Below are 20513 nucleotides of genomic sequence, written 5' to 3'. Positions count from 1 at the left end.
GGATTCACTTATAATTCCGCTTGATGAATTGTTTCGAGTACCCTTCCCCTTTCCTGTGCCCCCTCACAGTCCCCGTAGAGAGTGAACGTGTCTCTAAGCTGATCGTCCTCGCAGTGTTTGATTGACGGCGACAAACAGCCTTACCGGAAGCAGCGAAGAGTATCTTTCTCCGTGGGTATCAATGCTATAAATTCGCCGTGGCAACCTGTTCTCTCGCCCTGGAAGGCCATGCTCGGGGGCATTATCCGAATTCTTCAATCTCAAGACGGTACCGCGGGCACGAGTTCACCAAACATAGTCTTCAAAATTAGAACGAAACGAGTCCATCGGAGTCCGACCGAGTCATCGTGCCCGCCTAGAATTTCCGAAATCCTCAACACCACATTGGAAATCGATACTAGCTTCGGTCTCAGAAGCTTCCTCGGTGCTCGCAAAAATAGCTCTCCAGAACAGACACTCGACGTTACCTCCAACGGAACGCGGATCCGGTATAAGGAGTAATTTCTGGCAGCCCTTCCGCCCAGAGTCTCGCAGGGTCAGAGCTGAATGTCTTCCATTATAACAAAATTCCATTCCAACGAGCGGAATTTCGGTCCCCGAGCGCTTCGTGTTGAGGGGACTCACTGTGAGTCTGAAAGTCCCTGATCCGTCGTTTCGAAGAGTCAGCGTCGCGCCACCGGCACCGGCGTCCCTGCGTTGCCCGCGTGGACCGCTAGTAGCCCGTTCCTATGGATGGTGGGTTGGTTTGTTGCTCCGCCAGCCGCTTGCCGGCTTGCCAGACTGGGGTGGGAAGTGAGTTGTCTCCTCGCCGCTTGACGAACGGCTAGTTGTCCCCCTTGCCGCCATCCATCGAGTGGCGAACTGTCAGTTGAAAGAAAACTTAGAAGTGAACGACGAATAGTCGACGTCAGCGACAGCATAATATTCAAACGTGCCATATTAACTAACTTGCGGATACGATGGTGCTACACTTCGATCGCGATGTGCTCCTGGAAAACCACAGACGGAGTCGGTGGGTAAACTTCCCTCGAGAATAGCTTCGGTGTTCCCAAAAATTCAGCCGGACCGAGTCTAAAAACAACAAACAACTCAGGGAACTTCGCCAGACAACGAGCGACCGCTTTCTGCTTATTTATTTACGTAAACCTCCGTGGACCCCTTCGTTCACAGGCAGGTTTTTCTCGAAGTGAAAAGCACAGTGATTGACAGATGAGCTTGCACAAAAGTCCCGAAATCTCGCATCCACTGGGACGGATCCAAGGCTTCAAGCTTTAACTGGGGAGATCATGTAAGATATGTGAACGGAGAGAGAACGCCGCGAAAGCACAAAAGAAAGTGGAGCATGGAGGCATTGGGATCCGCGGCGGGTTTGATTTCAACCCTTTTTCGGCTCCTTGTTCCTGTGACGGGGTAGTTTCCACCCGCGTCGGACGAGAAATTATCTCGGCGGCAAGATGCGACAACACGGCTCGTGATGAAGGGGTTATCACATCATCTGTTTTCAACGCTTGTGGCTCCGGAGTCAAGCGGCTCGAAGTCACCGATGAACTAGAGAAGTAATGTCCCTGCTCGCTCACGTAGACTTCGCCGCGAACGGGATTCGAGGGAGCGCCAATTAAGGGTGGTATTCGAACCAAAGCTCTGGGGACCTTCGAACCGCGTCTAAGGTCACGACATCTACCGATGTCGCTCGAAACCTCCTCTAAGCTCTCTTGTCTGAACGCGCAAAACTTGTGCTTTCCGTAGCTGCCTGCGTCGATTGATAGAAGTCGCGGAGTTCAGAGAGGACTTGAGCCACGCCGAATCGCTCGATCGATTTCCAGGATGCAGGTGTTGATCCGCCAAGTAATATGGAGGGGTTTTCTCCGATGAGGAAAAAAGCACTGTATCACAGTTTTTGGAAGAGAACGCTTCCTTTTCTGTGAACCATTACGCCAGACAATGCTTCGGAGCGTTTCAGGAACGGCGACAGCGAGCTTTTCTCACCCGAAGAATTATCGTCAAGAACCCATGAAACAGTGCCCCGAAATACGGGGATTATTTTCCATTCTCGCATTCGCTATGCAGGAACTCAGATGGCAGCGCGTGCTCAACGAAGAAGGGAAGAACGAACCAAGCGCGGCGTACGGTCATATTTTCCCGGAGAGATTATCATCTCGGAATATTCGAGGCTCGATCGCTTGGAAAATGGGAGATCTGATGACGCGAGTAATTTCGATGCGTGATTCCGAGGCGGACTCTCCTTGGAGCGAGAGCTTCTGTTTTATTAATGAGAGTCGGCACTTCAATGAAAAGTAAAGAACAACAAATAGCCAGATAAGCGATCCCCACGCGTGATCCGGTCGAGAATGTAGCTGTGTGATGTCACTTTCAAGTATCGTTTAGCTCCGGTGCAAAATCTCATTCAGCGGCTCGGGAAAGTGATGAGACGGCCTCTGAACTAATCTGAGCTTCCCGATATCGAAGCACTGCTCTCTCTCTTACGACTCTTGCGCGTGTTCTACTTCGGCTGAAACGAGCCCTTTTCGACTGAAGAACAGCTTTCAGCGAAGGAGTCCGGTCGTTTTCTGTTCTGCGATTTCTCTACTCTTATAGTTCTAACCGTAGCGGCTTGGCGTGTGCTGGTTGTAGGAGCGATCGCTACAGTCGACCTACCGCTCGGAAGCGCTCGATTTTTAATTCCTCTCCTGATTCACATTACCGACAGGCGCCGGCAGAATCAGCCTGTTCTTGATCCGGGGACTCCGAGCGCCTACCCAGAACCAGCGGCCCCGATCTGGAAGTTTTCCGCGATTTTTTCCACCCAACTCCCGTTGTCGTTGATACGGGCTCGGGTTGGGGAAATTATCCGGACGGATCGGAAGCGCGAGAGATGATGGTCCCGAATATCTGTTCTACGCGATATTTTATGAGCTTCTTCGGTCATCGTGTACGACCACTGGAGAAATCAATGCTCGCATAATACTTGGCGTTCCCTTCAGAGTTCTCAGATATCGTTCCGGCACTGCGGGGAAGACTAAGCGACTTAGAATTTTCCAACATCTCCGGTGTCTAGACGCGCATTTTTCTTTTTTCTCCCTGATATCCGACATGCTCTACGGATCGCCGCCGCCTCATCACAGCTGGCCGGTTTCATCAGCCGTGCGCGGTCGACGCCGTTGTCGTCGGTAGCAGCGGTGTGTTCTGACTCTGTGTGGAGATGGATACAAACAATTTTTCTATTTTTTTCATTCTGTATATTTTTGTCGCCGTTCAGACAAAATTGCGATCAAAGACGTCCACAACAATGGAGCTTTTCGCGGAGGATTTTAGGGCGGGTTTTCGCGGGTCGTTTCTCCGATCGAGTCATTCAGAGGCGACAATCCGGGGGAACGATTCCGCTGATTGAATACTCAGCTCTCCCACCGCTCGAGTTCGTCATCTTCGTCTGTTTTTCCCCGATCTTTGAGCTCCTAGCTCTGAAGGATTTGGTACCGCAGCTCAATTCGGACTCGACGTCATTTTTCACGGGACGGAAGCTCGAACGAGATCTCCGAGTACCGGGGGACGGAGAACGATCGACTAGCAATCGGTGTCTTCCAGTGGAGCGAGAACGTAATCACTCGACTGTCCGTTCGAATCCAAGCGGCAGATATCGGCGGCTTAGTCTCGCCTTCTAGCCACGGTGACGATAGGAATGCCGAAGTCATTGACGGAGCCGGTCATCGTCGCCGCTGTTGTTGTTAGAAGATGAGGTAACACTCTTATTTTCGTGGCTGTCACAAGTGATGATTGAACAAGTTCGACTGACTGACTGACCGGCAGAGCGAGTGCGTGAGTGACGTTCGTCTGCGGAGGTACGAGTCGTAGTGGTCAATATTTGGAAATTACGCGCCGTGTCTCAGATATAACGCTGTCCCAGCTTCCGGTCGAGAAGTGCTCCGTAATGCGTTTTTCAAGAATTGCTCCGATACCTGCTCGGACGACGAGCATCAACTTAACGAAGTTACGTTCCCGACGGGAAATTATCGGAGCCGAGCGCTTTTCGAAAGTTCGCGAGTGAACGCCGACTCATTTTGTAGTCTTTACAGTCCGAAGCTCCGCAGCCGATGTCCGGGTTCCATCTAGCTGAGCATCGATATCTTGGCGAATGAGTTTTATCGGTGTCCGGACGTGCCGAAGAGGCGAAGTGAAGTAACCCAAAATGATGGAGAAAAATATGGGCCGCCTCGTCTTCGACTCGAGCTTTGAGATCGAATCAAAAATAACGGGACGAGGTGAACTAGCCAAGGCTCCCTTCTGTTGTTGAGGATGCGGAACCGCAAGATTGAGCCGACCGCTATGGAAGTTATGGAAATCGTTCGACAGGCATTCGTCAGTCCGGTAGGTTGACGCCGGACAGTACCGGCTGCTAAGCATATTCTTTTTGGTGACGCAGCCATATTGAAAGTCACGCGCACTGACCATTCGGATTCTCTGCATCGCCTCTCTTCGTTTCCGCACAACAAATGCACGCGGCTTTCGGCCTATGTCGTGCGAGCTGCGATGATGATGTCGATGGTGCTGTGTCGCGACGTCGACGATGGAAATCCTGCGGCGGTGAGAGCTCAAGCTCGATGTTCGAAGCCACACCTTCCATTGTGTGATCACTTGGTCTTCGGTCAATGAAGCTAGAAAAGTCCCTTTTGGAAACACAAAGATAATGCCCCGAATAAATAGACCCAGTATCCGGAAGGAAGACAAACAAACCGTAATAAAGCCCTTCAGCAAAATCAGATGGCTCCGGAATTCCCCGAGTCTCTTATCGGGAGCTTGGCTTTATGCTCTAACATGGATTTTCCTGGCGTATTCGAGCTTGTTCGGGCGAAAATGAAGGTCACGGTCGATGATCCGTTGACCTCTGTAAGGAGAAGTAGATACCCACACTGATATGGAACCTGAATCCCTGAATGACGACTCGAAGAATGGTCCGTCTTAAGATGCCTTGAATCGCAATTCAGATCATCGTGGATACGAAGAAAGGGGGAGAAAGGGCTGAATAAGTCGAGGTAGCTGTCAGGCGTTACTGCGGCCACTATTCGAATGGAAATTTCAACAAGGACGCCCGCAGCTCTCAATGAACTGGAATGCTACCTGTGGAAATCGTTATGAGAGAAGCGAAGATGGGAGGGGAGAATGACACCGAGAAACGGTCGAGCCGGCTGATGTGTGTATTCATTGTTGCATCATTCCGTTCGGTCCACTCCCTCCACCCTTGACGAAAAGACTGACCGAGTGCCCGACCGACTGCTCAAATGAGTTGCTGGCTGATAGATAGACTCAAGGACGTCAGCCCATAAGCAATCGTCCTTTTTTCTCAACGAACTCGAAACGCAAGCATTCGCTCACCATTATAATGCGAAGAGGGGACTCTCCGCGCTTGCGATTGGCCACAGCACTCTGGCGGAATCCGCCAGCCCGGGAACCATGGGTACGGCGGATGATATCGAGATCGTAAGAAACCCTCTCGTCGAGACTCTTCGGCGGCGATGTCCGGAGCCGGAATTCTGGGACCTCACTCGCGTTCTTGGGACAGAAGTTCACAATTTCATCCGTGATAAAGGGTCTTGCGTGTTTCGTGGTCCGTGGTCGATGGCTTCAGAAGCAGTCATGGACGATTTCCGAACTGAGCCAACGCGGTGATCATCGCTGCTTCAGACGAACCACTGGATAGTCGCAGGGTATCTGGAAGACAGAAGCCCGGATCTCCGAAGTTCCATGTGCGCTCTTTCGAGGAAAATCATCGTCCGAAAGATTTTGCCACCCCGATGAAGCACATTTCCCCATCTATATCTGCTGCGCTCCTGTTTTTCGATGGTGCCGTACGCATCCAGATCATTTTCACGATTTCGTGTTCTAGTCAAACACAGGTGAGAACAAGTAACGTTCGCCGCTCCGTCTGCGCGTTGGGTAATGCCCTATACGACGGGGGAAATATTCGTGCCCGAGTGTGTGAACGCACTCAGCCAGCGTTCCGCGACGGATGTTTAACATCTTGTCTGGCATCTTCTCTCCGCGGCGGCCGACATGACTTGACCGAGTGCCCACAATCCAACTCGCAGGCTGCTTGGGTGAGCCCACGGATTTTTTCCGCAGCACAACGCTATGATTGTTGGGAATCTGGAAGTTCAGCTCAGCATCTGGCGGAAATTCGCCGTTCAGTGACGCTAAACGGCGGTAACCAAGGGTACTTTGCGGCAGCAGAACAATCATTAAAATTCTTGACCATTGGTTGGGTAGTCGAGTTGAGCTGGTGAAAGTTTGGCTCTAATGGCTCCTCCGAGCGTAACTACGATCTTCACTGGGGTTTCATCGGCACTTCATGATGTAGCACCGCGTCTACTAGTATTCATGAGGAATGAGATTTCGAAGAGAGCCCGAATTCGACTCTGGTCAATGGACCTTGTCAGTCGACCAATTATTCCTTTCTGGCTCTCCCGTGGGTCGTTGGTAATGGAGTCTGGTTCAGTTAAGTCCCCCATCTTCTGATGGTCCTCAAGAACACTCAGAATGTGAAGGTAAAGTTGATGATGCTAAGGATAATCATGGAAGCCAAGTCATTTGACGCGTGAGGCTCATTCACAACACTTGAGTCTTGCTGAACTCTGAGCTACTTTAACGAAAGCTGCTCACCGAAAGAGAAAGCCACCGCGACAAGAAGTGTTCTAATGAGCCCGCACCGACCCCTAGTCCACGGAAAATTTTTGCGCCGGCTTAGGGGACCCGCGTCTGATTCTCGTCGAGCTCGCGTTGGACCCGTCTAGAAACCAAAGAGCTCCACTGTCCCGAGAGATCACGCGGGGAAATGCCATCATGCGACAAGGCAGTGTAGATCCTATTCTCGATACGGAACGAGGTGATGCCATGACGGGGACGGCTTCGCAGAACTTGGAAAGCAAGTTAAACGGCGAAGCTGCGGTTTTTCTCCTCTCTTTTCGTGGTCGGATCGCTGAGGCGGATCGAGCAATAAACTGTCACCACTCTCTGACATGAGCAAGCAAGAAGCTCGGCTTACCAGAAAAAAAGGTTTCGGAGGATTTTTGTTCTGTTTAGTCAGTCAGTCAGATAGTCATTCATCAATCCACCACCCATCTGCTCGGTCGGGAAGGATTTTATTCTTCTCCGTGCACTCACTCGGCTTCTTATTTCAAGAGAATCGTGAACTCAAACGGTGGTTAACCTCATCGCCCGTCAATGGGAATCTTCAGCGGAGCAATTCATCCGAGTCGGGATCGGGTTTTCCGTCACCCTTGATTTGGGGCCACTTTGTTCTCCAGAGCTTCCTTACCTCTTCTAAAGAGCTCCTTGAGCTCATTGAGAGTTTTAGCGACCAACTCATAGATTATCAGCGCTCTCGCTCTGATCCTCTTCGCGATTTTCGAGACGACGCCGGCGGCTGCCTTGATCTTTGATTCCTCGAAGCTGGACGAGTCGTCATCACTGTTCGCTTTTTTCTTCCTCTTCTTCTCCCCTTTATGACTCTCGTCACTCTCCGACTTCCTCTTCCGATCCGAACTCTGGTTCATCAAATCCGTGAACACGCGCATGACCGATTCCTCTGAGAGCGGTAACGGCTGCCCGTGTAGAGCTGAAGCACTAGGTTTCCTATAGCGCGATTGGGAATTATATCACAACAGATCTCGTCAACATAGGATCATGTAAGCTACCGGACCCAGAAAGAGCGAATGTCTACGCAGCTCGGAGGCACGCCCTAGCCTCCTATGCTCCGGTTCCAGACACAACGAAATTGACATTTTTCGTTATTTTCATTTTATGAGGAGTAATTCCACCATCTTGTTGCCGCCGATCGATTCGCTCCGATGCGTGACCCTCCCGCTCCCAAAAAAGGATCCGGTGGAGCTTTGTTGATGTTCGCTCTCTGCGCGAAAAATTCCGAATATTGGCACTCTGCGACCGAGCGCCGGCGTCGCGATAGGCAACAGGCCGATACATCCTCTCCGAGAACGAAAAGTGAGGGGACCTTTCCGGGCCTCCGAGTTTCCGTTCTTCTTACCCATAAGAACAGCGGCAGAGGGAATGACAACAGCAAAGACGAGAATACTATTAAGTCAAGCTCAAGTTGTTCCAAGTCAGTGACGGACTTCAACAACAGAAACCAACGGGTCGCTGCCACAACTACTCTGCTCTGGTGATCGCTGAACATCGGAACCTAGATCCGTTCGGCTTGTGAGTGAAAACGAACCCTCCAAGAAGGTAGATATCACCACTCGGGGTCGCTTCGATGTTTTTCCCCATTTGCGCTGAGGGGAATTTGACACATTGTCCGAGATGTGACGAGCTGCTCTGAAAGAGTATGCTGCTCACTCGGGACGAGATAGATAATTTTTCCCTGATACCTCAGCGGCTTGACTCCTTGCGTGTCCCATAGTCGTTCTACATGTATCGGGACAGAAAGATACACAATGCCGCATAATGCCAGATCCCACCAGGCCTTGTGGGGTCGAAGACACCGGGTAAGCCATCACTTATACGTTTTCACGGCTGTATTCGAATTCAAACGGTGGTGACAAGTCGCTTCAGTGGTGACAGCGATCGAGCCGGTTCAACCTCCTCGCAGAGCCGTCGACTAGTGTCGGATGCATCTCCAGTCGGATCCCTGATCTGCGCCTCGTTCCCAGAAACCCACTTGACAAGCTCGACGGGGACGCCAACGATGACAGCGACAATGTTGGCGCAGAACAGTATTCAGCCCGGCGGAGTCGTGGCATCTATTCAACTGTTACAAAAACGATTCGAATTGCTGGGAGCTGACTCACGAATAGCGTTTAGAACTCTATGACCATCGGTGTGATTACGAAACAATTCCAAACACGTTACGTACGGCCCTCTCGTGACATTTAACAGCGTAACATTCTGATAAGACTGGTGGACGTGAGCTAATCGCGTGGCGTGACTTGACGCAACGCGAGAACAAGGAGGCTGCGTTCATACCTCGGAAGAAAAGTACGGAACATGCAGCAGTGAAACTATGAGAGCTTGTTACGACCCTGCAGCACAACCCCGCTGAGATATTGAGCCCGCATGCTATTTAAACTTCACGAGCTCACCGACTTCATCTTCCGACCCGCGCTGCCATCGACGTGGTCTTCGCCCGTCTTCTTCGGTGGCATTATTATCCGAATCCGTTTCCAACATTTGACGAAACAAGGAATAAACCAAAGACAGTGCCGTCGACGGGACGTTAATAGCGTCGAGAAAACCAAAGTAGTTTCTCTCCCAACGCTGCCGCCACTGTTCCGGTATCATAATAGCCCGATGCCGTCTTTGTTTATGAAACTAAGAAAACTTGGCGGAAGTATTCAAAGCGCCGCTCCAGCCTTCACCTCATCTTGAACAAACGAGAAGTTTCGGCCTCTTTACCGTATCCTTGAATCCCGACCTGGATCGCAGAAGAGCGTCGAGCAGCTTCTCGGCTTTGCAGCTGGTTCCTGTGAGCGATCGGAACTCGGTTGAGACTCGATTGGAACTCGAACAGGATTCGGATCCTCCAGGTTGCAGACCCCACGAGTCTACGTAGCGTCGTCACGCCATCTCACGGCCCGAAAGTGGCGCTTGACTCTACGCAAATGCTGCGTATTGTTTCTCAGCGTGATTTCCGAGACGATCGGATCGCCTCATCGTAGGACATCCGCCCCCAAAGCATGTTTTCATCGTACTTCATGTCGAATGTGCCGCGAACGTTTCTTCCACCTGTGCGTGTCCGTGTGAACAGAATACCGTTCGTTTGACCGCGGAACAGACCACCCGACCAGTTGCTGGCCGGCTCCCCCCACCCGCCTGCTTGTTCTCTCGCCAGATTGCCTGCTCGTCGGACCACGGCCGAGCGGAGTACTGACCCGAGTCTGTTGTTTAAGTAGTAATGATGAGAGAACGAATGCTGATGACAACCCGCGAATCTGCCGAAGCCGCGATAAGTGCCCGACGTCGACTGTTTCTGTTCGACGGTGACCTGTCATCGGTCCCGAACGCTCAAACAACAGCCCTTTCAGCTACCGCAATGACCGCCGTCGTCGTGGTTGATAATTACGGACGGACTCGCAACAGCATCGGAATGCCTACCCGAATTCCGAACGAAGTGATCCCTGCGTTTCCCCTGGAGCTGGGGGCTCGGGATCTCTGAATCGAAGGGAACGGAAGCGCTTGATGCCCTTTCGTGGGATGATGCTTGCGTTGTCACTCTGAAGATGCGTGAAGCGATGACACAAAAAAAAACTCATCGACGATTCCGAGGGAGCTCCGCGCGCACGACGCGACGCCGGTTATCGCTAGCGCGAGAGATAGGTACATCCGAGATAAGACCAATCAACAAACGAGGCTTTTTGTTTGAACGGAATCGTTTGTTCGCCGAAGCTTAGCCAAACAAGGGGCTTGCGAAAACCTGTCCGTCAGCAGAAGAATCCGACGTAGATAAGGACGGAACAAAAAAAAACAACGGAAAGCGATCGATACGTCGCCGGCGAAACTTTGAAAAATATTGCCAGTGCAGAGTGTCAACCCGGGCCGGGCGCGGGCAGCTCCGCTCACGTGCGACTGCTTCCCAAACCGTGACGAGCGCTCGTCTCACGCTTGTTCCAATGAATGAATGAAAGTTGTCCAGCTATGAATTTTACTTCGGGTTTCGTGATTTGAAGCAATGTCCGCATAACACCATCTATCCAACCGACAGGCGTTAGCGGAAAGCTTTGGGGAAGTACGGTGTCAAGAATCTAAGATCCGAATTTCGCAATGGGACTCAACAGGTTAGAGGAAACCACGAAGATTGCGCTCGATGAGTTGGGCCCCACCTTCACCGTTCTTCCTCCTCCTTCTATAATCGATTCTAATTTCGGACTGACTAACACTGATCTGAGTCTTCCTCGTTGTTCCGAATGGATTCTCCTGGATCAGACGATGCTCGATGCCTTGGATCTAACACTCAGGATCTTCTGTACTTCGATCCTACTATACATTGAAAGAGACGCATGGAAAGAGAGGGTCTCGATTCTTGAGTCCTCTCGTCGATCACGATCGAGAAGCATGGAAAGCAATCGCATCGTAGACTTCAGAGGAAGGGGAAAGCCAGAGAAGCTTCGGAGAATTCAGGTCGAGGAGGAACACCTCAGAATGCTTCGTCTGGCAACGGTCCCATCCCTCGAGCCATGTCGTCTCCTCTGTTGGCGGCGCTAGCGGCTCCAAGCCGGACTGTCGAACAAATTCAAATGAGCTTCCGTTCCACTCCCGAATTTTGAAGCTACAAGCCGAAAATTCGCTGCGTGTTCAAGAGAGGGCGAGCATGACCGCATGTCATCATCGTAAGCGAGCGTAGTTTGTTTACAAGATCGGCGTGTGACTCGATTCTACGATGAGCTCCATTTGCAGAACGCTGTTGAAAGGACATCCACTAACCATGGGCTCAGGCACTGCGAACGGAGAGTCCCAGAAGACCAACTGGACCATCGGATTGATCAACGCTCACCTCGGCAAGTATCTGACCGCCGAATCGTTCGGATTCAAGGTTAACTCCAACGGTGTGGCACTCAAGAAGAAACAACTCTGGAACCTCGAAGCTTTCGGTGAAGGTGAAGCCATCTGCCTCAAGAGCCACCTCGGGAGGTGAGTCCAAGCGGCTTTGCCGCGAACTGCTCTCAACTTCGAAAGGAATTCCGCTCGCTCGCTCCTGAATGTTTTCCGATGCTGTCGAGCGATTTTCTTCCGACCGACGGTTCTGTATCCCAACCCATCCTTCACTTATCCGCTCTCTTGCGCAGGTATCTTGCTGTGGATCAGTTTGGCAACGTGACCTGCGACAACGAGGAGAAGGATATCGGTGCCAAATTCACCATCAGCATGACCGGTGACTCGAAGGGACAATGGGCTCTGAAAAATGAGAACCGCGGATACTTCCTCGGCGCCAGCGGAGATCAACTCATCTGTGCCGCCAAAGCGCCCTCCAACGCTGAGCTATGGACTGTGCACCTGGCCGCTCGACCCCAGGTGAGATCCTTCGGCCGGTATCGTTCCTCGTATAGTATGGAATCTGGCGCTGAATCTCCCCGTCATCGGTTATTAGAATCCAAGTAGATCCTCGGAGGTCTCGGACAGACTCTAAGTCGACTCCGGGACCTTCCAGTATTTTCCGTTCCGATTCATTCCGATCTGATTTATTCTGGTTTTACGAAACACGAATCCAATGGAATCCGTCCATCCGTCGAACAGGTGACCTTCAAGTCTGTGGGTCGACGCCGTTTCGCGAGATTGTCCGAAGCTCAGGACGAAATCCAAGTGGACGCCACCACGCCATGGGGCGAGAACACTCTCTTCACACTGGAGTTCCGCGATGGAAGGTACGCCGTGCACACTGGGAACAACAAGTACCTTTCACCCGACGGTAAGCTCCTCGATCGCTGCGAGTCCTGCTGCCTGTTCTCGATCGAGTTCCATGGGGGATACCTCGCTCTCAAGGACAGCGACATGAACTACCTATCGCCAATCGGCAGCAAGGCTGTAATCCGTTCGAGGAGCAACGCCGTCACGCGAGATGAACTCTTCTCTCTTGAAGACTCGGTGCCTCAGGTAAAGAATGGTTTCGCCTCTGATTGGGCTTTCGCCCCGCCTCCGGTTGTCGAATTATCGAGACAGAAATTTTGATTTCCGATTGGGTCGCGACCCAATGCATTCCTCCTCATGGTCCTTCCGTTTCAGGCCTCTTTCGTGGCGGCGCTCAATGGCAAATTCGTCTCAGTGAAGCAAGGCGTTGACCTCACGGCCAACCAGGATGAGATTTCGGATCACGAGACCTACCAGCTGGAGTTCGATAAGGCCACCAGCCGCTGGCTAATCAGGACCATGCAAGATAAATATTGGACTCTTGAGCCAACCGGCGGGATTCAGGCCAGTGGAGAAAAAGCCAGCAGCAACTCGTTGTTCCAACTCAACTGGCAGTCGGACGGGAGCGTCAGCTTCACCGCAAATAACGGAAAGTATCTCGCCATCAAGAAATCTGGACATCTTTACGCCAACGCCGACAGCGCTTCAGACGAGAATACGAAGTTCTACTTCTTCCTTATCAGCAGGTGCGTTAGAATTCGGCTGAGGGCTGAGGGTGGCGCTTTCGCCGGGATACTCCAGAAGTATGCCAGACCTTCCGTCAGGTGAATTGCTCCGATTGATACGCTTTTCTTGTTTTTCATTTCGCTCCCGAAGGCCGATGCTTGTGCTGAAGTGTGATCAAGGCTTCGTGGGCTTCAAAAGCTCCGCCAGCGCCAAGCTCGAATGCAATAAGGGTACATACGAAACCATTATGGTGGAACGTGGCGAGAGAGGTGTCGTCTACTTCAAAGGTGAGTACCACTGTCTCCGGGAAACCCGATCATCTGTCCATCTTTTCGGTGCCTTGTGGGCAAATCTATCTCTTGTATGCTCGATGACGAATCAAAGAACTCAATGGGTACCATTCCTTCCACCCAGGCTCAAACGGCTCATATTGGAACGTTGCTGACGACGGAACAATCACCGTCGACTCCGAAGTCCGAGGGGAAGGATTTACGTTCGAACTCCGAGAACCTTCTCGACTGGGGATCAAAGTCGCGTCCACTGGATGTTTCCTGAATGCGGATAAGAACGGTCTCTTCAGAATCGGGGGCCCTGAACCGAACAAGGCCACGATGTGGGAGTACTGAATTGAGAAATCAGGAAGATGATGATGATGATCTGGTCGACGCATACTCACCTAGTGCCGTATTCGAGCCATTCGTGGACACCTGTCTCTTGGAATTTGAACGTGAAATTCTCATAAGAGCCTCTCTTCCATCGAAGCCTCAAAACATATCAAAATATTTTCTTCAGCATTTGTTTTCTGTGGATATTCTGACTGTGGTCCAGTCATTTCGTTCCGGTAGACTTCACGGCCCTCCTGGTTGAGGGCTTCTGTTGTCGTCACCCTACCGCAATTATTAATACAGAACATGCGTTCACTTACATAGATACAAACATGCATGCATACGAGGAGGAAAATCAGTGTGACTGTTTCCTGTTCCGCCGCACGGTGAGGACAGTGAAAATTCGCAGACTCGGGGATGTCCTTTGAGTTCGTAGCACAGCGATATTCTCACGTTGCTCAAGTATAAAGCGAAAAGTTCTCGCTATGTCAATCAAGAGATTCGGTCCGACGAGATGAGGGGAGGACGCCCGACGGCGTCGCGAGTCGGAAAGAAGTGACATCGATTCGTCCCAAAGGCTTGACTGATTAATCAAAATAGAATCCGACGAATATGTAGGGGTTGATCCCGATGAGTATTGCAATGTGTTGTTTTGCCACTTGAGTTCCCTCTCTCTCCGTTTCTCATTTCTTCAATCCCGAAACCAAAACCCATTGTATATAATTTAAGTTGTGAAACCCCAGCGATGGACGAAGTGAATGACATTTCATCGATGAACTCATAAGGATTCTGTGACTCCGATCCGCATCGACTCACGCTGGAGAGATACTACGCTTCAATATACAATACGTGAAGTAGCGAACTTGTAGACAATAAACATACGATGTATGTCTTGAGCAAGATTAGAGTTTGTTCCCCGTAGATAACCTCCGCACCGATGAATACAGCTACTGCACCGCGCAGCATTGATCGAGCGTCGGTTCCCCATGGACTAGGGAAATCAATTATCCGACAGGAAAGGCTCCGGAAAAATCCTGAATAATTGATAATGATTCGATTTTCACATGAAGGAGGCTCCGATCCTCCTTCCCGAACTATGGGTCTCCCTGAGATCGCACTGACTCGGCTCCACACTCGCTCCCACTCGATTATCTGGAAGAGGGAGAGTTGACAGGACCTTGCTCGCACACAGCGCCGGGAAACCGGGCGTGTGTGGGATTTCGATCCCGTCTGTCTGGAAACCGGCATGAGGATCCCCCATTTTGACGAACGGCTTTTTTCCTGAATCGGTAGAGTTGCCCGCCACACGATCGAAATGATCTGTTTCGTATTATTCCTGATCGTTCCGATAGCCCTCTTATTGTGGTATAAACGCGCCGATGCGGATCTCACGCTGCTCTGGAAGCATTTCTCTGGTCAGGACGAGCTTTCAAAATACAAAGGTGAGCCCCCCGCTGCGAAACCCGTGAGACTTGAATCAATCACAATATTTCTTCTGGGAGAAATTCACCGTTCCATACCAATATCGGATCCAAGCGCGGATGGTGTGCGCGGGTCAGCATTAAGGTTTGAGCTCGTTGAGAGCGCATCCGCTTCAGCCAAATTTTTACGCAACAAGAGTTGATCTATCTCTTCAACAGATCAAGTGGTGTGGATAACGGGCGCCTCATCCGGTATCGGTGAAGAAATCGCCTATAGTTTTGCGTCCCTGGGTGCGAGATTAATCCTGAGCGGAACGAGAATTGAAGCTTTAATGAAAGTTCAGGAGCGATGTTTGGACAAAGGCTCCCCGAAAGCTATCTGCGTGCCGTTTGATGTAGCGGAGCATTGGAGCCACGAGGAACTGCACAATCAAATCATAGCTGAGTTCGGTGAGGTCTCGTTCACACGACGGACTCTGATTTCGCCCCCGGTCCCGGCCTGAGTTCAGCTAAAACCTTCATGAATGCTCCATTACTAACATGATTATTGCGGGGAACTCATCAATCGCTTCCAGGTGAAATCAATCTACTTGTGAACAACGCAGGCCGGTTGCAACGATCCGAGTTCACAGCGACGAATGTTGATGCGGAAAAAGAGCTCTTCAATGTCAACGTCTTTGGCATCATCTCACTATGTCGCGTGACAGTCAGACACTGGTGAGATTCCCCTAAAAATTGAATCAACGTAGGATGTTCAATCTCACAACGATAATTGAAAGCGGAGGCTTGTCTGCCTTTCGTTGAACTAAATGATAACACTCATCCTCCGAGTCAACCTCGATTGCGAGTCGGTTCTGTACGAATTTTTTTTCCATGGCTTCCAGGCTCAGAACGGGTCAGGCTAATGCTCAATTATACGTCACTTCGAGCGCTGCGGGTAAAATGGGGTCACCGTTCAGCTCGAGTTATGCGGGCTCTAAGCACGCTCTACATGGGTACCTGGAAACACTTCGCGACGAGCTCAGCTGTAGCGGATCGGATATTCGGATAACAATCGCCAATCCGGGACCAGTCCGATCCAACCTTCGAGCAAACGCGCTCACGGATAAGGTGGGTCCGATCCTTCCGACTCTCCTTCGTGTCGATCGGAAGCCGCTTCCGAGCTCGCTGTTGCATCCGCGTATGAAGTGCCTGACTGATCCGAAGATGAGACAGATAATTGATAATAGTTTCTAATTCTTTCATGTTCCAGATCGGTAAGAAGTACAATCGTGACGATTCGACGAGTCAACGGAAACTGATGGAAACCAAACGTTGCGCGGAACTCATCGTGTCCGGGATCGCCCATGGTCTGGATGAGCTTTGGATTGCGGATCAACCCCTATTACTTCTTTTCTACGTCTACCAGTATTTCCCGAGCATTTTCCGTCGGTACCTCATCAACTACGTTATGACCAAGAAACAAATCGAAAAGTTCCGGAAAGGAGAATAGTTTTTGTTGATTTTTTGTATGGCTGGTTGAGATTTGATATAACTTGAATGCACTCAGAGTTTAGCGGTTTCTGAAGATGAGCTTTTTTCTACATTTAGAGATCAAAATAAAAAAACATCGAACACTATTTTCTGCTGAGCCCAAAGGCTCCCGCTAACGACGCGTTTTCTGTGGCTGCGCGAGATCTGTCGAAGGTTCGTGTCTCGAACTGTCGGAGGACCAGAGGAATTGACCGATAACTCATCGAGCTTGATTGTGTAGCACCGAGTTGATCCGACGGACTAGTTGAGGTAGATCAAGACTGATTCATGATTTCTCCGCGATTCGCACGCGTTCTTGCTCAGTAGCTACGAGCGGATCGATACCTAGCCATTCCATCTCTCTCCTCCCCAGCCAAGCACCTGTGCTGTTTTTTCCGAGCTGCTCCTGTCGTCCTGAGCACACGACAGCCAAACGGTCGCTCGATCGGCGGAACGACTTGGAGGTTGACCAGTTGGTCAGACGCACAGACGGAGAGGCCTTCGGGTTGACCGGCCCGCGGGCCGCTCGGCCTGCGCTATAGAGGTTCTCGCTGCTGCGGCGCCTTCTGCCTCGGGAGCATTACAGGGCCAATGATTTTCGATCGAATTTTTTTAAGCCTCGGTCATGATATGCTACTTGCTCTTGGTCTCTCAGTCTTTCGATAGTTGTCTCTCGAGTTCTCTCTCTCTCTTCGCCTGTTGTACACGGGTCAAACACGAGCTGGCCCTGTCCGGTTCTCAAAATTGGTCTGTAAGGTTTCCATTAGTGAAACTGCTTGTTACTATCTCATTGCGGCTCGATACGAAAAGCTCCAGAGTGTTGGTCCCTATGTCCTCTGATGTTGACGGTGAACTTCATGTGCGAACCTACCTAAGTGGGATTCGTGCGGCAATTTCTTTCCCCAAAGGTCGCCGGACTCGTAACGTCCGTTTATGGAGCTTGTTTGAGACCGTATGGTGAAACGACGCGAGCTCGAACAAAGAGTCGAAATAGGGGAAGGTAAGGTCCGAGAACCGTTCCGTGCCAGAATCCCCTGATTAGCAAGAAGCAAGCCATTGTGATCGGGATTATTGTAGCCCACCCAGTGTGTCACAATGCTCGCTGAATAGATCGAGCGGTCGTCACAAACGGATGCTGGTCGGCCGAAGGCGTGCAGATTTTTCCCCCCTGAGAGCGTAGATCTCTATGCACGTCGCGTGAACGAGTGAACTACACAAAAGAATACGGGTGGTCTCTGTCTTCATGGAGGAACAAAAAAAGGAGTGGTGGCTGCCGCGGCCGACACGCCGCAGTCAGTGACACCGACACACGATATGTCACTACTTGTGGTGGCGATTTTTAGATATGTCCGACGAGTGATCGGACCGAGGAATCCTCGGAGCGACTGGGGAAAAACTCCCAATTTGACGGGAACATCGACAGACTGGACGTCGCAGATGTCGCGGAACGTCGTCGGTTATGTCACAAAAACGAAGGGTCGACGGCAAGTGACTGCGTGCAGGCGAGCGTGCTTGGGTGCATAACTCACGAGCAAAACGTCAAAATCAAAACATGTGAATTATTGTACATGCATGCAGCTTGTCAAAATGTTTCTACGTGATCGGCTTCCACGCTTCTCGTTGGCCACCCGACATTCGAGATTTGATCGAAGCTTTCGACTGAGGTCGCTCCAAGCATGGAACTAGTGCTCGTAAACCAACCCTCGGGAGACTTCTGGTATTACTCGTGACGAATTTCCGTTGGCATGGATCTTGGTTGCGCCGGATCAGAGGTCGAACTCGGTCGCACTCCGAGATATCGGAACTTTAACTTTCTCCCGAACTCCGATACTCCGCTCTCGTCGGGATCGGCTGCGCACAGATTGTGACGAACAATAGAAGCGGAGCCGTATCGTAGAGATGTGATTGAAAAAGGCATGAAACCCCACGACACCGCAAGCATCCCTGATGATTCCCCACAGCTCGTCGGAGAATCCTCGCGGAGGCGGTACCATTAGGAGGGAGACAAAATACATAGAACCGTCTCGCGAACGACCGGGCGAATGAACGAACGACCGAGCCGAAGTGCTTTTCTCCCCGTTTGACTCCGAGCTCGGATTCGTGTTCCGAGGAAACAGGTACCAATGGAGTCCGCGAGGATAGTTGACGGAGAACAACGCAAATCTGAGTCAGGGTATGACAAATGTGACAGCCCGCCACGCCTTACCTCATCCCTCATGAGCGTCGTAATGTATGTTCCCTCCTTCGTACCTTTCTGTTTCCTGTGTTGTCGCTCTCGCGTCGCTGACTGGCGGCTTGTCTCTAACGATATGCGCTTGGGATGGAGCGGGTTCTGCGGTAACGGCGAACCATCCCGAAGGGCAGCCGCGAAATCGGACGGGCAGCGAACGGGACTTCTGATGAACCAAAGCAGCACCATTAGACGAGGGAGAAGGAACCTGAGCGAAGATCTTCATCATCATCATCTTGCCTTGAATATCAGATTCGGAGCGTCGAGCAAGCGGAACACGATCTCCCGCAATGCCGCGTTAGAGCACCAAGAGTTCAGCTTGGCATGAGCTTGTTTTCCCCGCGAATTCGGACGACTCCGCGTTTGACAGACATTTAGGGCTTCTGTCCTTCCTGCTACGAACAAAGCCAGTCGAGGCTGCTGCGGGACTCTCTCCAGAAGTCGGGAAAACGGTGCAGACTCCATACACTGCCCTTCCTCGCCGCCAAAATTCGCAGAATGATTTCCTTGGAATTCAGCGAATTTTCTGCGGCACTTACGTCTAGCTCCGGGCCGAACACGACCTTTCGGAATTTCGACGCGCTAGACCCCCAGAAAGTTTGGCCGGACTTCCGTGTCCTCAGCCACGGAAAAACTATCCTCACTGGAAATAATGATGAGCCGACACATTGCCGACACGATCACGTCAGGCTATGGATTTGGGCAGAGTGGTACTAAATATCCGTTAGGTTCTCATTGGGATGATCCATGACGTTTTGGATCCGCAGCCCGAACCCAGACCGCTAGGCGCTCACTCAGGCGACTTCTTCCATGTCTGCGATGGAATTTGGCGACTCTCTGGTGTTCCTAGCGAGAGCCATAGATTGCGTCGTGGGTCGAGTTTGGCGTATTCCTACGCCAGGCTGTCACGGAGTGATTACTCGGATAGTATAGATTCTAGATTCACCAGTGGAATCATGACGCGCCGCGTTTCGGGGAGAACGCATGCGGATCATGGGGGCCCTCTTCCGTAAATGCGGGGTGAAGGGGAGATCGCTCCCAGAATATCGTTCGTTCCAGGAACCTCAACAGGGACGATGAGCTCTCAGTCAAGGCATCCCATTCTCTTCGGTTCGCTCATTGGAAACAAGTTTGTGCGGGGTCGCTCAATAGATCATTCCGGGACTGCTCGAATTGGCACGGCCGCGCCAATCGCATTCCGTGCGGTCCCGAGGAGGCTATTGACATCGCTCCAGAGATCTTCGACACGAAACCAGCGCGAATTACACGATAGGCATGAATTGTCCAGCACCGATGAGCTCACAAGATTTCCAATGGCCTCCCTGCCAAAAGGTGAGCAAGTGGGACTGCACGGAAATCTCGGAGATCGAACCCAAGCGCCCCAGCGGAACGTACGCGAAACCCGCCGATAGCAAGCACAGTGAATTCGACGTCTGGTGATCTGGGGCTATGATATTAGAAGATCGTATGAGCGTTCTCGCCTGTCCGACTTCTTATCACGGCCAGTCCGGAGTGGAAGCCCCTTGAGCTATACAACTGCCCACGTGACGGTTCCCATAGTGAACTTCGAAGAGGAACTCACTCGGCATATGATTATCAAGAGGGAGCGACATTCTGGAGCGAATGCAATCAAAGTCATTACGCCCCAGAAACCCTGTTCGACTCTCCGCCGAG

The 20513-nt window shown here is 51.4% G+C and overlaps 2 protein-coding genes across 2 annotated transcripts; both read left to right on the top strand.

Moving 5' to 3' along the window:
• The first annotated feature begins 863 nt into the window (after window positions 1-863).
• Window positions 864-13902, top strand: sn (fascin domain-containing protein singed). Its single transcript, XM_003740111.2, has 7 exons — window positions 864-1012; window positions 11398-11631; window positions 11787-12012; window positions 12235-12591; window positions 12721-13091; window positions 13222-13358; window positions 13486-13902. The coding sequence occupies exons 1-7, from the start codon at window positions 960-962 to the stop codon at window positions 13695-13697; spliced, it is 1590 nt and encodes a 529-aa protein (XP_003740159.1). The 5' UTR covers window positions 864-959; the 3' UTR covers window positions 13698-13902.
• A 988-nt stretch (window positions 13903-14890) lies between these two features.
• LOC100898734 (dehydrogenase/reductase SDR family member 7) lies at window positions 14891-16742 on the top strand. The gene is made up of 5 exons (XM_003740110.1): window positions 14891-15118; window positions 15317-15547; window positions 15673-15814; window positions 15982-16207; window positions 16350-16742. Exons 1-5 carry the CDS (start codon window positions 14992-14994, stop codon window positions 16587-16589), a joined length of 966 nt encoding a protein of 321 aa, XP_003740158.1. The 5' UTR covers window positions 14891-14991; the 3' UTR covers window positions 16590-16742.
• Window positions 16743-20513: the final 3771 nt, after the last annotated feature.

This window comes from Galendromus occidentalis, unplaced genomic scaffold (genome assembly GCF_000255335.2).
Source record: "Galendromus occidentalis unplaced genomic scaffold, Mocc_1.1 scf7180000076735, whole genome shotgun sequence".
Classification (NCBI taxonomy): domain Eukaryota; kingdom Metazoa; phylum Arthropoda; class Arachnida; order Mesostigmata; family Phytoseiidae; genus Galendromus; species Galendromus occidentalis.
Note: the sequence above shows the minus strand (reverse complement) of the source record. Positions and strands in the feature narration are given on the sequence as shown.